The sequence below is a fragment of the Scyliorhinus torazame genome, chromosome 3 (assembly GCF_047496885.1).
Source record: "Scyliorhinus torazame isolate Kashiwa2021f chromosome 3, sScyTor2.1, whole genome shotgun sequence".
Lineage (NCBI taxonomy): Eukaryota > Metazoa > Chordata > Chondrichthyes > Carcharhiniformes > Scyliorhinidae > Scyliorhinus > Scyliorhinus torazame.
Window position 1 is genome coordinate 8,266,859 of NC_092709.1, and position 15,853 is coordinate 8,282,711.

The following is a 15,853-nucleotide window of genomic DNA, read 5'->3' on the forward strand; positions in this document are numbered from 1 at the left end:
ATCTCTGTAACCTCCTCCAGCGCTATAACCCTCTGTATCTCTGTAACCTCCTTCAGCGCTATGATCCTCTGTATCTCTGTAACCTCCTCCAGCGCTATAACCCTCTGTATCTCTGTAACCTCCTTCAGCGCTATGATCCTCTGTATCTCTGTAACCTCCTCCAGCGCTGTGATCCTCTGTATCTCTGTAACCTCCTCCAGCGCTATAACACTCTGTATCTCTGTAACCTCCTCCAGCGCTATGATCCTCTATATCTCTGTAACCTCGTCCAGCGCTATACCCCTCTGTATCTCTGTAACCTTCTCCAGCGCTATAACCCTCTATATCTCTGTAACCTATCTACAGCGCTATAACCCTCTGTATCTCTGTAACCTTCTCCAGCGCTATAACCCTCTGTATCTCTGTAACCTTCTCCAGCGCTATAACCCTCTGTATCTCTGTAACCTCCACCAGTGCTATCACCCTCTGTATCTCTGTAACCTCCTCCAGCGCTATGATCCTCTGTATCTCTGTAACCTCCTCCAGCGCTAAACCCTCTGTATCTCTATAACCTCCGCCAGCACTCAAACCCTCTGTATCTCTGTAACCTCCTCCAGCGCTCAAACCCTCTGTATCTCTGTAACCTCCTTCAGCGCTATAACCCTTTGTATCTCTGTAACCTCCTCCAATGCTATAACCCTCTGTATCTCTGTAACCTCCTTCAGCGCTATGATCCTCTGCATCTCTGTAACCTCCTCCAGCGCTATGATCCTCTGTATCTCTGTAACCTCTTCCAGCGCTATAACCCTCTGTATCTCTGTAACCTCCTCCAGCGCTATGATCCTCTGTATCTCTGTAACCTCCTCCAGCGCTATGATCCTCTGTATCTCTGTAACCTCTTCCAGTGCTATAACCCTCTGTATCTCTGTAACCTCCTCCAGCGCTATGCTCCTCTGTATCTCTGTAACCTCCTCCAGCGCTATAACCCTCTGTATCTCTGTAACCTCCTCCAGCGCTGTAACCCTCTGTGTCTCTGTAACCTCCTCCAGCGTTATAACCCTCTGTATCTCTGTAACCTCCTCCAGCGCTATAACCCTCTGTATCTCTGTAACCTCCTCCAGCGCTATAACCCTCTGTATCTCTGTAACCTCCTTCAGCGCTATGATCCTCTGTATCTCTGTAACCTCCTCCAGCGCTATAACCTTCTGTATCTGTGTAACCTCCTTCAGCGCTATGATCCTCTGTATCTCTAACCTCCTCCAGCGCTATGATCCTCTGTATCTCTGTAACCTCCTCCAGCGCTATAACCCTCTGTATCTCTGTAACCTCCTTCAGCGCTATGATCCTCTGTATCTCTGTAACCTCCTCCAGCGCTATGATCCTCTGTATCTCTGTAACCTCCTCCAGCGCTATGATCCTCTATATCTCTGTAACCTCGTCCAGCGCTATACCCCTCTGTATCTCTGTAACCTTCTCCAGCGCTATAACCCTCTATATCTCTGTAACCTCCTCCAGCGCTATAACCCTCTGTATCTCTGTAAGTTCCTCCAGCGCTATAACCCTCTGTACCTCTGTAACCTCCTCCAGCGCTATGATCCTCTGTATCTCTGTAACCTCCTCCAGCGCTACGATCCTCTATATCTCTGTAACCTCGTCCAGCGCTATACCCCTCTGTATCTCTGTAACCTTCTCCAGGGCTATAACCCTATATATCTCAGTAACCTCCTCCAGCGCTATAACCCTCTGTATCCCTGTAACCTCCTCCAGCGCTATAACCCTCTGTATCTCTGTAACCTCCTCCAGCGCTATAACCCTCTGTATCTCTGTAACCTCCACCAGTGCTATCACCCTCTGTATCTCTGTAACCTCCTCCAGCGCTATGATACTCTGTATCTCTATAACCTCCTCCAGCGCTCAAACCCTCTGTATCTCTGTAACCTTCTCCAGCGCTATAACCCTCTATATCTCTGTAACCTCCTCCAGCGCTATAACCCTCTGTATCTCTGTAACCTCCTCCAGCACTATAACCCTCTGTATCTCTGTAGCCTTCTCCAGCGCTATAACCCTCTGTATCTCTGTAACCTCCACCAGTGCTATCACCCTCTGTATCTCTGTAACCTCCTCCAGCGCTATGATCCTCTGTATCTCTATAACCTCCTCCAGCGCTATAACCCTCTGTATCTCTATAACCTCCGCCAGCGCTCAAACCCTCTGTATCTCTGTAAGCTCCTCCAGCGCTCAAACCCTCTGTATCTCTGTAACCTCCTTCAGCGCTATAACCCTTTGTATCTCTATAACCTCCTCCAATGCTATAACCCTCTGTATCTCTGTAACCTCCTTCAGCGTATTGATCCTCTGTATCTCTGTAACCTCTTCCAGCGCTATAACCCTCTGTATCTCTGTAACCTCCTCCAGCGCTATGATCCTCTGTATCTCTGTAACCTCCTCTAGCGCTATGATCCTCTGTATCTCTGTAACCTCTTCCAGTGCTATAACCCTCTGTATCTCTGTAACCTCTTCCAGCGCTATAAACCTCTGTATCTCTGTAACCTCCTCCAGCGCTATGATCCTCTGTATCTCTGTAACCTCCTCCAGCGCTATGATCCTCTGTATCTCTGTAACCTCTTCCAGTGCTATAACCCTCTGTATCTCTGTAACCTCCTCCAACGCTATGATCCTCTGTATCTCTGTAACCTCCTCCAGCGCTATAACCCTCTGTATCTCGGTAACCTCCTCCAGCGCTATAACCCTCTATATCTCTGTAACCTCCTCCAGCGCTATGATCCTCTGTATCTCTGTAACCTCCTCCAGCGCTATAACCCTCTGTATCTCTGTAACCTCCTTCAGCGCTATGATCCTCTGTATCTCTGTAACCTCCTCCAGCGCTATAACCCTCTGTATCTCTGTAACCTCCTCCAGCGCTATAACCCTCTCTATCTCTGTAACCTCCTCCAGTGCTATAACCCTCTGTATCTCTGTAACCTCCTTCAGCGCTATGATCCTCTGTATCTCTGTAACCTCCTCCAGCGCTATAACCCTCTGTATCTCTGTAACCTCCTTCAGCGCTGTGATCCTCTGTATCTCTGTAACCTCCTCCAGCGCTATGATCCTCTATATTTCTGTAACCTCGTCCAGCGCTATACCCCTCTGTATCTCTGTAACCTTCTCCAGCGCTATAACCCTATATATCTCTGTAACCTCCTCCAGCGCTATAACCCTCTGTATCTCTGTAACCTCCTCCAGCGCTATAACCCTCTGTATCTCTGTAACCTCCTCCAGCGCTATAACCCTCTGGATCTCTGTAACCTCCACCAGTGCTATCACCCTCTGTATCTCTGTAACCTCCTCCAGCGCTATGATCCTCTGTATCTCTGTAACCTCCTCCAGCGCTATAACCCTCTGTATCTCTATAACCTCCTCCAGCGCTCAAACCCTCTGTATCTCTGTAACCTTCTCCAGCGCTATAACCCTCTATATCTCTGTGACCTCCTCCAGCGCTATAACCCTCTGTATCTCTGTAACCTCCTCCAGCGCTATAACCCTCTGTATCTCTGTAGCCTTCTCCAGCGCTATAACCCTCTGTATCTCTGTAACCTCCACCAGTGCTATCACCCTCTGTATCTCTGTAACCTCCTCTAGCGCTATGATCCTCTGTATCTCTGTAACCTCCTCCAGCGCTATAACCCTCTGTATCTCTATAACCTCCGCCAGCGCTCAAACCCTCTGTATCTCTGTAACCTCCTCCAGCGCTCAAACCCTCTGTATCTCTGTAACCTCCTTCAGCGCTATAACCCTTTGTATCTCTATAACCTCCTCCAATGCTATAACCCTCTGTATCTCTGTAACCTCCTTCAGCGTATTGATCCTCTGTATCTCTGTAACCTCTTCCAGCGCTATAACCCTCTGTAACCTCCTCCAGCGCTATGATCCTCTGTATCTCTGTAACCTCTTCCAGCGCTATAACCCTCTGTATCTCTGTAACCTCCTCCAGCGCTATGATCCTCTGTATCTCTGTAACCTCCTCCAGCGCTATGATCCTCTGTATCTCTGTAACCTCTTCCAGTGCTATAACCCTCTGTATCTCTGTAACCTCCTCCAGCGCTATGCTCCTCTGTATCTCTGTAACCTCCTCCAGCGCTATAACCCTCTGTATCTCTGTAACCTCCTCCAGCGCTGTAACCCTCTGTGTCTCTGTAACCTCCTCCAGCGTTATAACCCTCTGTATCTCTGTAACCTCCTCCAGCGCTATAACCCTCTGTATCTCTGTAACCTCCTCCAGCGCTATAACCCTCTGTATCTCTGTAACCTCCTTCAGCGCTATGATTCTCTGTATCTCTGTAACCTCCTCCAGCGCTATAACCTTCTGTATCTGTGTAACCTCCTTCAGCGCTATGATCCTTTGTATCTCTAACCTCCTCCAGCGCTATGATCCTCTGTATCTCTGTAACCTCCTCCAGCGCTACGATCCTCTATATCTCTGTAACCTCGTCCAGCGCTATACCCCTCTGTATCTCTGTAACCTTCTCCAGCGCTATAACCCTCTATATCTCTGTAACCTCCTCCAGCGCTATAACCCTCTGTATCTCTGTAACCTCCTCCAGCACTATAACCCTCTGTATCTCTGTAGCCTTCTCCAGCGCTATAACCCTCTGTATCTCTGTAACCTCCACCAGTGCTATCACCCTCTGTATCTCTGTAGCCTTCTCCAGCGCTATAACCCTCTGTATCTCTGTAACCTCCACCAGTGCTATCACCCTCTGTATCTCTGTAACCTCCTCCAGCGCTATGATCCTCTGTATCTCTGTAACCTCCTCCAGCGCTATAACCCTCTGTATCTCTATAACCTCCGCCAGCGCTCAAACCCTCTGTATCTCTGTAACCTCCTCCAGCGCTCAAACCCTCTGTATCTCTGTAACCTCCTTCAGCGCTATAACCCTTTGTATCTCTATAACCTCCTCCAATGCTATAACCCTCTGTATCTCTGTAACCTCCTTCAGCGTATTGATCCTCTGTATCTCTGTAACCTCTTCCAGCGCTATAACCCTCTGTAACCTCCTCCAGCGCTATGATCCTCTGTATCTCTGTAACCTCCTCCAGCGCTATGATCCTCTGTATCTCTGTAACCTCTTCCAGTGCTATAACCCTCTGTATCTCTGTAACCTCCTCCAACGCTATGATCCTCTGTATCTCTGTAACCTCCTCCAGCGCTATAACCCTCTGTATCTCGGTAACCTCCTCCAGCGCTATAACCCTCTATATCTCTGTAACCTCCTCCAGCGCTATGATCCTCTGTATCTCTGTAACCTCCTCCAGCGCTATAACCCTCTGTATCTCTGTAAGCTCCTTCAGCGCTATGATCCTCTGTATCTCTGTAAGCTCCTCCAGCGCTATAACCCTCTGTATCTCTGTAACCTCCTCCAGCGCTATAACCCTCTCTATCTCTGTAACCTCCTCCAGCGCTATAACCCTCTGTATCTCGGTAACCTCCTCCAGCGCTATAACCCTCTATATCTCTGTAACCTCCTCCAGCGCTATGATCCTCTGTATCTCTGTAACCTCCTCCAGCGCTATAACCCTCTGTATCTCTGTAAGCTCCTTCAGCGCTATGATCCTCTGTATCTCTGTAAGCTCCTCCAGCGCTATAACCCTCTGTATCTCTGTAACCTCCTCCAGCGCTATAACCCTCTCTATCTCTGTAACCTCCTCCAGCGCTATAACCCTCTGTATCTCTGTAACCTCCTTCAGCGCTATGATCCTCTGTATCTCTGTAACCTCCTCCAGCGCTATAACCCTCTGTATCTCTGTAACCTCCTTCAGCGCTATGATCCTCTGTATCTCTGTAACCTCCTCCAGCGCTGTGATCCTCTGTATCTCTGTAACCTCCTCCAGCGCTATAACCCTCTGTATCTCTGTAACCTCCTCCAGCGCTATGATCCTCTATATCTCTGTAACCTCATCCAGCGCTATACCCCTCTGTATCTCTGTAACCTTCTCCAGCGCTATAACCCTCTATATCTCTGTAACCTATCTACAGCGCTATAACCCTCTGTATCTCTGTAACCTTCTCCAGCGCTATAACCCTCTGTATCTCTGTAACCTTCTCCAGCGCTATAACCCTCTGTATCTCTGTAACCTCCACCAGTGCTATCACCCTCTGTATCTCTGTAACCTCCTCCAGCGCTATGATCCTCTGTATCTCTGTAACCTCCTCCAGCGCTAAACCCTCTGTATCTCTATAACCTCCGCCAGCACTCAAACCCTCTGTATCTCTGTAACCTCCTCCAGCACTCAAACCCTCTGTATCTCTGTAACCTCCTTCAGCGCTATAACCCTTTGTATCTCTGTAACCTCCTCCAATGCTATAACCCTCTGTATCTCTGTAACCTCCTTCAGCGCTATGATCCTCTGCATCTCTGTAACCTCCTCCAGCGCTATGATCCTCTGTATCTCTGTAACCTCTTCCAGCGCTATAACCCTCTGTATCTCTGTAACCTCCTCCAGCGCTATGATCCTCTGTATCTCTGTAACCTCCTCCAGCGCTATGATCCTCTGTATCTCTGTAACCTCTTCCAGTGCTATAACCCTCTGTATCTCTGTAACCTCCTCCAGCGCTATGCTCCTCTGTATCTCTGTAACCTCCTCCAGCGCTATAACCCTCTGTATCTCTGTAACCTCCTCCAGCGCTATAACCCTCTGTGTCTCTGTAACCTCCTCCAGCGTTATAACCCTCTGTATCTCTGTAACCTCCTCCAGCGCTATAACCCTCTGTATCTCTGTAACCTCCTCCAGCGCTATAACCCTCTGTATCTCTGTAACCTCCTTCAGCGCTATGATCCTCTGTATCTCTGTAACCTCCTCCAGTGCTATAACCTTCTGTATCTCTGTAACCTCCTTCAGCGCTATGATCCTCTGTATCTCTAACCTCCTCCAGCGCTATGATCCTCTGTATCTCTGTAACCTCCTCCAGCGCTATAACCCTCTGTATCTCTGTAACCTCCTTCAGCGCTATGATCCTCTGTATCTCTGTAACCTCCTCCAGCGCTATGATCCTCTGTATCTCTGTAACCTCCTCCAGCGCTATGATCCTCTATATCTCTGTAACCTCGTCCAGCGCTATACCCCTCTGTATCTCTGTAACCTTCTCCAGCGCTATAACCCTCTATATCTCTGCAACCTCCTCCAGCGCTATAACCCTCTGTATCTCTGTAACCTTCTCCAGCGCTATAAACCTCTGTATCTCTGTAACCTCCTCCAGCGCTCAAACCCTCTGTATCTCTGTAACCACCTCCAGCACTATAACCCTCTGTATCTCTGTAACCTCCTCCAGCGCTATGATCCTCTGTATCTCTGTAACCTCCTCCAGCGCTATAACCCTCTGTATCTCTGTAACCTCCTCCAGCGCTCAAACCCTCTGTATCTCTGTAACCTCCTCCAGCGCTATAACCCTCTGTATCTCTGTAACCTCCTCCAGCACTATAACCCTCTGTATCTCTGTAACCTCCTCCAGCGCTATGATCCTCTGTATCTCTGTAACCTCCTCCAGCGCTATGATCCTCTGTGTCTCTGTAACCTCCTCCAGCGCTATGATCCTCTGTATCTCTGTAACCCTCTGGAGAATGTGCAGCTCACTCCCACAGGGAGTGGTTGGGGTGAATAGTGTCGAGACATTTAAGGGGAGGCAGGATGAACACATGAGGGAGAGAGGGATAGGCGGTTATGTTGGTCGGTTGAGATGAAGAGGGAGAGGGGGGAGGTTTGTGTGGAGCATTACCACCAGCACAGAGTACTGGACCGAATGACCTGTGACTGTGCTGTAAATGTTTTGCAGTTTGATCAGGAGACAGATAGATATAGTTTTACTTTGGTCATTTTCCTGCAGTTAATCTTTCCTTTATTTCAATAAATTTAGAGTACCAATTATTTTTTTTCAATTAAGGGGCAATTTAACGTGGCCAATCCACCTAACCTGCACATCTCAGTTTAATCTTTCCTAGTGATGTTAAATTGTGTTCTGCACAACTGCTGTGTATATATGTTATAAAGGATAGTCTCTACTCTCACAGCTTGTTAAATTGAAATTTAGTTGATCAACTTATTCAAACTGAGTAGGTTAATTAACGTTGAAACAATTTGCTTGGTTTGAATTGTGTATCTTTTGAAGTATGCACGCCCACAGCATTTGGGATAGTTTGAACCAATTCACTTGTCTTAATATCTCTTCTAGAGACAACGCTTTTGACTACCTTGAGTTCCGTCTCTGGATTGGTTTGTGGTCATCCTTCCTCTGTCTCATTCTCGTTGCCACTGATGCCAGTTTTCTGGTCCGGTACTTCACTCGCTTCACCGAGGAAGGATTCTCATCGTTGATCAGCTTCATCTTCATCTACGACGCCTTCAAGAAGATGATTAAGCTGTCTCACCACTACCCCATTAACACGGACTTCAGAATGGACTACGTCACATTGTTCAGTTGCGGATGTCTATCACCTGACATAGGTAAGAATGGCCTTGTTCAGATTACCCACAAGACAACAGATTGTGGATTGAGAGATTGAGCTACTCTAACAAGATATAAATGGTCTTTTAGCAAATCACGAATGTAACATTTTTAAGGTGAGTGTCATTGGCACGGCCGTCATTTACTACCCATTCTTGAGTTGCCCTTGAGATTGTGGGGCTTGGCCTTCATTTTGAACTGCTGCAGTCCCAGTGGTATAAGTACATCCACAGTGCTGTTAGGAAAGGAATTCCAGGAGTTTGACCAACAATAATAGTGATGTGTTTGTGTTGACCAATATTATGGTCGACCCCGCGCCGGAGAAACCCCGGGGGACGCGAGAATCGCGCCCCGACGCCGTCTTACCAATTCTCCGACGGCGATTCTCGGGCACCTGCGAGATCGCCGCCACGTCGGTCAGGCCCCCCCCCCCGGCGATTCTCTGGGCCCCGGCGGGCCGAGTGGCCGCCGGGTTCGGCCGAGTCCCGCCGGCGTGGGTTACTCAGGTCCCACACGGCGGGACATGGAAGGTGCGTCTGCGGGGGCCGGCCGCGAGGGGGGGGGGGGGGCGAAGGGATCTGACCCCGGGGGGGGGCTGGCTCCACGGTGGCCTGGCCCGCAATCGGGACCTACCGATCGGCGGGTGGTTCCGTGGGGGCCTATGTTCTTCCGCGCCGGGCCCCTGTAGGGCTCCGCCACATTGCCCAGGGGCCGGCGTGGAGATGGGAACCCCCGCGCATGCACGGAATCACACCGGCCGTAGCGCGCATGCGCAAGCTTGCGCCAGCTGTTCCGCGTCGGCTGGAGCTGCGGGGACCACTCCGGCGCCGACCTAGCCCCCTAGGAAGGGGGCATTCCCCATTATCAGGGGCCCTTGACGCTGGAGTGGTTAGCGCTGCTTTTCACGCCGGCGTCAGAACTTGGCCGCGGGATTAGAGAATCCCGGTGCGAGTGCAGCAATGACCATGGATATATTTCCTCTTTCTTCCATTAACACTTGCATTCCCAAATCAGGTCAACATAAACCTGGCTGTATTGAGTTAACCCTTTACAGCTCAGGTCAGATCGGAGCAGTTCAATACAGACTAATTCTGGTGTTGAATAAGTCTAGAAATTGCTGGTGCCAATATTCGTGTTAAGTACACTATATGATGCTACTTCCTCTGTAATTTAATTGAGCTGCTAAACTCTTTGTTTTAAACATTCAAGGGACATTATGTCATGGAGGTGTATTGAGCACTCCCGACATTAATCCCTTCCTCGAGTAGCCACATAAATGCCAGGGAAGAAACATGGCTACTGCCCAAGGCAAGAGAGAATCACTGTTTCACGGGGTGACTCTTGTTTACCTTGGGGCAGCTAAGGATGAGTGATAATTTCTAATACAATAAAAACAGAAAATACTGGGGAAACTCAATGCTCAAATGGACTCAAAACGTGAACTCCGTGGCTCTCTCCACAGATGAGGCCAGACCTGCCGAGCTTTTCTCGAACTTACTGTTTTTATTTCAAAGTTCCAACATTCACGGTATTTTTCTTTTATTCTAATGATAATTTTTATCTTGCCAATGTCACTCGCAACTCAATGACAAGAAGGCTGGGAGAGATTCAGTCGGGGTGCGTAGGGTGTGCTGCACTGTCAGAGGCACTGGGCTGAATTCTCCGCCGGCTGGATTTTCCGTTGCGCCGGCAGCCGAGGGGTTTCCCGAGGGCGTGGGTTTGCCGACAGATGGAAGCCCCATTGGCTGGCTGGCGAGATGGAGAATCCTGGGGGCGTGTCGCAGCCGAAATCTGGTGCGGCGCGACGGAGAATCCCGCCCACCATCTTTGAGATGATACATCTGTGCTCTTAAGTGAACCCTTGGTTACTACTTGAAGAAGAGAAGGGGAATTATCTCTGATGCCTTGCCAATATTTATCCCTCAAACAATATCACAAAGAAACAGATTATCGGGTTGTTTATATCACTGATTGTGGGATCTTACTGTGCATTAATTAGTGCGCAGTGCATTTCCTACAATACTTCGAAAAGTCTCCTATTGACAGTGAAGCACTTCAGTGATAAAAGGAACTATGCAAGTTCACACGTCACAGAGTGAGACCATTCAGTCCATCACACCTGGAACAGCTCTTTGAAATAGCTATCCAATTAGTTCCTGGAGCCCAAAGCTCCCTTCTCTCTCCACAGAGGCTGTCAGACCTGCTGGGGTTGTCCAGCATTTTCTGTTTTTGTTTCAGATTCCAGCATCCGCAGTAATTTGCTTTTCGAGTCCCTGGACCCCTGCTAGGTACCCATAGTTCTGTAAATCATAGAATCATAAAATCCCTGCAGTGCAGAAGGAGGCCATTTAGCCAATTGAGTCTGCAGCAACTATCTGAAAGAGCAAGTTCTCTACGCCCACACCCTATCCCCATAACCCCACCAAACCTGCACATCCCTCGACACTAAGGGGCAATTTTTATCTTGGCCAGTCCACCTAACCTGCACATCTTTGGACTGTGGGAGGAAACCGGAGCACCCGGAGGAAACCCACGCAGACACGGGGGGAACGTGCAAACTCCACACAGACAGTGACAGTGACCCAAGGCGGGAATTGAACCCGGGTCCCTGGAGCTGTGAGGCAGCAGTGCTAACCACCCCAAAAATGCTTTCTCTTTCTTCAGGTGTTTACCCAATCCCCTTTTGAAAGTTATTATTCAATCTGCTTCCACCACCCTTCCAGATCACAACACTCTGCGTAAAACATGCCTCGTTGTTTTCCTCCAAGTTCTTTTGCCAATTTCCTTCAGTCCACGTTCTCTGGTTACTGTCCATCCATCTCGCGGTTAAAATTTCCAATATAGGCCGGCATTCTCCGGCCTTTGGGATTCGCTGATCCCGCCATTGACAAGCGGCAGGAATAGAGAGCCCCGTCACCAGCGAATGGCGCGCCACGGAGAAACACGCGGCTGGGGGCCCCGGAGAATCACGCCCAGACTCTGATCAAAATCCCTCGCTGTTTTGCTCAAGAGTTGCTTTATCCCAGAGCTCTGGAATATAAAAGGGCCCCACACATTAGCCAGGCTGTTTCACAGTCTGTCCCAGGCATAAGACCTGCGTGAGAGTCCTGATGTCAAATGAAGACTGCTGCTCGAGCCAGTGCAAATGGCCAGGGTGTGAATAAGTCAGTAGGCTTGGAATAAGGGAAATGAATCAGGGCTGTGCAGGCGGAGGTGAGCTTTCATTTGGCTGCAGTGACTGTAAATGACTTTCTCTGTGTGTGAAGCAGTGGGGAAAATAACTGGCTGTTGGGTACTGATATCAGTCTCCAAAGCTCCGTTTCAGAATACACGGAAACTCTCGCAAGTCATTTTTAATGGAGAAGGTAATTCATTCCTCCTCCTGGTGCTCTTGTTTCAGTTTTAGGCTGGTTTTCTTGGAGCACGTCTCATTGCACATTAATCACTCACTTCCCATAACCTTTTCCTAGTCTCATTAGCCCCATGTTCCCCTGATACCCATTGTTCCATAAAGGGCAGGCAGGCTGCAAGGACTTGTAACCTTTAGTGCTGTCGGAACAGGAGGAGGCCATTCAGCCTCTTGAGCTCGTTCCAACATTCAATCAAAACAGTGGTGCGGCACGGTAGCACGCTGGTTGGCACTGACGTCTCACAGCGCCAGGGACCCGGTTCGATTCCGGCCTCGGGTGACTGTCTGCGTGGAGTTTGCACTTTCTCCCCGTGTCTGCTCCGGTTTCCTCCCACAGGCTAAAGATGTGCAGGTTAGGTGCATTGGCCATGCTAAATTGCCCAGTGTGTAGGTTTGGCTAAGGGGTTATTGGGTTGTGGCAGGGAAGTGGACTTGGGTCGAGTGGTCTTTCAGAGAGTCGGTGCAGACTCGATGGGCCAAATGGCCTCCTTCTGCACTGTAATGCTTCTATGATTCGATGCCAGCTCTATACCTTCCGTCCATTTAGCCCTTAGCCGAAGAACATCTCACATCTGTAATCTGAGCTCAAGCGCAACGGCTTTTTTGGCGCGGGAGAGCTCCAGGTTTTGAGAGAATCACGGAATTTGCAGTGCAGAAGGAGGCCATTCGGCCCATCGAGTCTGCACCGGCCCTTGGAAAGTGCAGCCCACTTGAGCCCACACCTCCACCCTATGCCCGTAACCCAGTAACCCCGCCTAGCCTGTTTAGGCACTAAGGGGCAATTTATCATGGCCAATCCACCTAACCTGCACATCTTTGGACTGTGGGAGGAAACCAGAGCACCCGGAGGAAACCCACGCACACACGGGGAGGATGTGCAGATTCCGCACAGACAGTGACCCAAGCCGGGAATCGAACCTGGGACCCTGGAGCTGTGAAGCAATGGTGCTAACCACTGTGCTACCATGCTGCCCTTCACAGAGAGTTCCAGGTGTGTTTCCTGATGTCGCCCATTGAACAAGTTGACTCTAAGTTTAAGGTTATGCTCCTTTGTTCTGGACTCCCTGCCCGTGAGGAAATCGAATGCAGTTACCACAGCAGAGGTCTGACCAACCTGCACTGAGGGAGTGCTACACTGTCTGAGGGGTTTTCTACTGGATGTTCATAGAACAGTAGAATTTACAGTGCAGAAGGAGGCCATTCGGCCCATTGAGTCTGCACCGGCCCTTGGAAAGAGCACCCGATTTAACCCCACACCTCCACCCTTTCCCCGTAGCCCCACCTAACCTTTTTGGACACTACGGGCAATTTAGCATGGCCAATCCACCTACCCTGCACATCTTTTGGACTGTGGGAGGAAGCCGGAGCACCCGGAGGAAACCCACGCACACACGGGGAGAACGAGCAAACTCCACACAGTCACCCGAGGCCAGAATCGAACCCGGGTCTGTGGGGCAGCAGTGCTAACCGCTCTGCCATCGTGCCCCCTGATAGCCCCTGCGAGGCACTTTCCTTGGACTATAAACAGAACAGCAACATTATTTGTTCAGCCGCCTGCTATTTGTCTCTCTCGATTCTCATTTAAGTAGATAAGAATGATAATTTAGAGATGTTAACAGGCGGATGTAATGATATTAATCATTCTAAACACCATCCAAAGGTAGAATTACTGCATCACATGTCCGACATCTCAGATATCCACTCGAGACCAACAAAGTCCAATCTATCCCCGTAATCTGCTTCCTATCACTCCACCTTGATTGGAACATCCAGCGACTGAAGAATAAAGAATACATGTTAGCATTGTGCAGAACTTGGGTAAGATGATGCCTGGGGCACTGGGCACAGTTTTGGTCTTCAAGGGCTTTCTTGCAGGTGGCACAGCGAAGGTTCATTGGGTTGCCTCCGGGGATAAGAGGGTTGTACTCCGATGAGATGCCGAGTAAATTGGCTGTATATTCTGCAGGATTTAGACGAATGAGAGGGGATCTCATTAAAACACACAAGGTTCTGAAGGGGAGACACTGAGGGGTTGTTCCTCTGGCCGGGGAATCAGGAACAATGGGGGCACACTCTCGTGATTGAGATGCGGAGAAATTGTTTCACCCGGAGCGTTGTGACTGTTTGGAATTCTCTGCCACACGGGATTGTGGAAGGTCCATCGTTGGATATATTGAAGGCTGTGGGATACTCAGATTCTTTAGTCGCTCAGGAAACGCAGGGAACGGGGGGGTGGAAAGTGGAGCTGAGGCTGAAGATTCGGTCGCTAGTGAATGCAGTAGGGAATTGAAGAGGAACCAGGGTGCTGAGAATGTGGAACTCAATACAACGAGGAGTGGTTGAGGTGAATAGCACGGCCGCAGTTCTCCGGCCATTAGGACAATCTCATCCCGGTGACAGTGCACTCCCGCCCGTGGGCTTCCTGGCAGCATAGGGTGGCGTCAGTGGCACAGTCATTGACAGCGACGGGAACAGAGAATCCCGCTGCCAGCGAATGGCTCAATGCCACCGAGGAACACACGGCGGCGGAGGAATGCAGTCCCATTTGAGCATCCAAGGGCAAGTTTGAAAAGCACCGAGAGAGAATAGAATCGAAGATTATGATTACAAAGTGAGGTGATGGAGGAGCCAGGAGGAAATTTGTGTGGAGCATAAACACTGCCATGGATCAATTGAGCTAAGTGGATGGATTCTGTGCTGTAAATTTAGTGTCATTCTAAGTAATATAAAAAGGTGTGGAAAGGAAAATAAAATGTAAACTCCACGCAGCAAACTGACACCACCAATGACTCTGAATTGGAGGGGGAATTTTAAAAAATTATTTCATGGGATGTTCTTGCCTCTGTTGCCCATCCCTAATTGCCCTTGAGGTGGTGGTGGTGAGCTGCCTTCTTGAACTGCTACAGTCCATGAGGTGTAAGTACATCCACAGTGCTGTTAGGGAGGGAGTTCCAGGATTTTGCCCCAACGACAGTGAAGGAACGGCCGATATATTTCCAAGTCAGGGTGGGGAGTGACTTGGAGGGGAACCTCCAGGTGGTGGGGTTCCCAGGTACCTGCTGCCCTTGTCCTTCTAGATGGTAGCAGTCGTGGGTTTAGAAGGTGCTGTCGAAGGAACCTTGGTGAGTTCCTGCAGTGCATCTTGTAGATGGTACACACGGCTGCTACTGTGCACCGGTAATGGAGGGAGTGAATATTTAAGTCAATGATGGAAGAGGTGTCAATCAAACGAGCTGCTTTGTCCTGGATGGCATCAACCTTTTTGAATGTTGCTCTCAGGAGGTGAGTTACTCACCACAGAATTCCCAGTCCTGACCTGCAATTAGAACCACGGTATTTATGTGGCTGGCCCAGGGCAGATTCTGTCAATGGTCACCCCCAAGATGTTGATAGTGGGGGGGATTCTGCCATGGCGATGCCGTTGAATAAAGGGTTGTTAAATTCTCTCTCTTTGGAGGTGGTCATTAGCTAGCTCTAGTTTGGTGTGCATTCATCAGCCTGGACCTGAATGTTGTTCGGGTTCTGTCGCGTGGGGACTGTTTTGATCAGTGGATTGTTCAAACTCAATTTGCAGCACCTCAGGCACCAGGTAGATTATGGTTTCAAGCTGAAAATCCCGGGTGTGACTCTCGATAGTTGTATCACGAGTCACATTGTGCTGCAGAACATGGACGTTCTCCACCTCAAATATCTACAGTTCCCCAGGGGCGGCTGATGAGCTCAAGTTTTTGGAACATAAGAAAGTAGCCATTCAGTCAGTCTGGCATACTCTGCTCGTTTCAGTGCCTTTTATTGACCGTTTTATTTCTGGACACAGAAAACACAACACAAGTAGAATAATGGAGCTGAGCTGCTAACTGTGCCAAGACCTTTAATTCATTTCCACCTCGCTGTTAAAAGCAGTAAATCTTTCAGCACCTGCCCTGTTGCTAAGCAGGCAGGCCAGGAGTTGACTGAACACAAAGCTG

General features: G+C 49.4%; 1 protein-coding gene across 6 annotated transcripts in view; it reads left to right on the plus strand.

Moving 5' to 3' along the window:
- Positions 1 to 15,853, plus strand: part of LOC140408279 (electrogenic sodium bicarbonate cotransporter 1-like) — a 356,190-nt gene that overhangs the window by 248,841 nt on the left and 91,496 nt on the right. For all 6 annotated transcript variants that reach the window (XM_072495256.1, XM_072495257.1, XM_072495258.1 and 3 more), the window contains one exon: positions 8,204 to 8,475. In XM_072495256.1, coding sequence (XP_072351357.1) covers positions 8,204 to 8,475 — 272 coding nt within the window. The remainder of the gene's footprint in view (positions 1 to 8,203; positions 8,476 to 15,853) is intronic.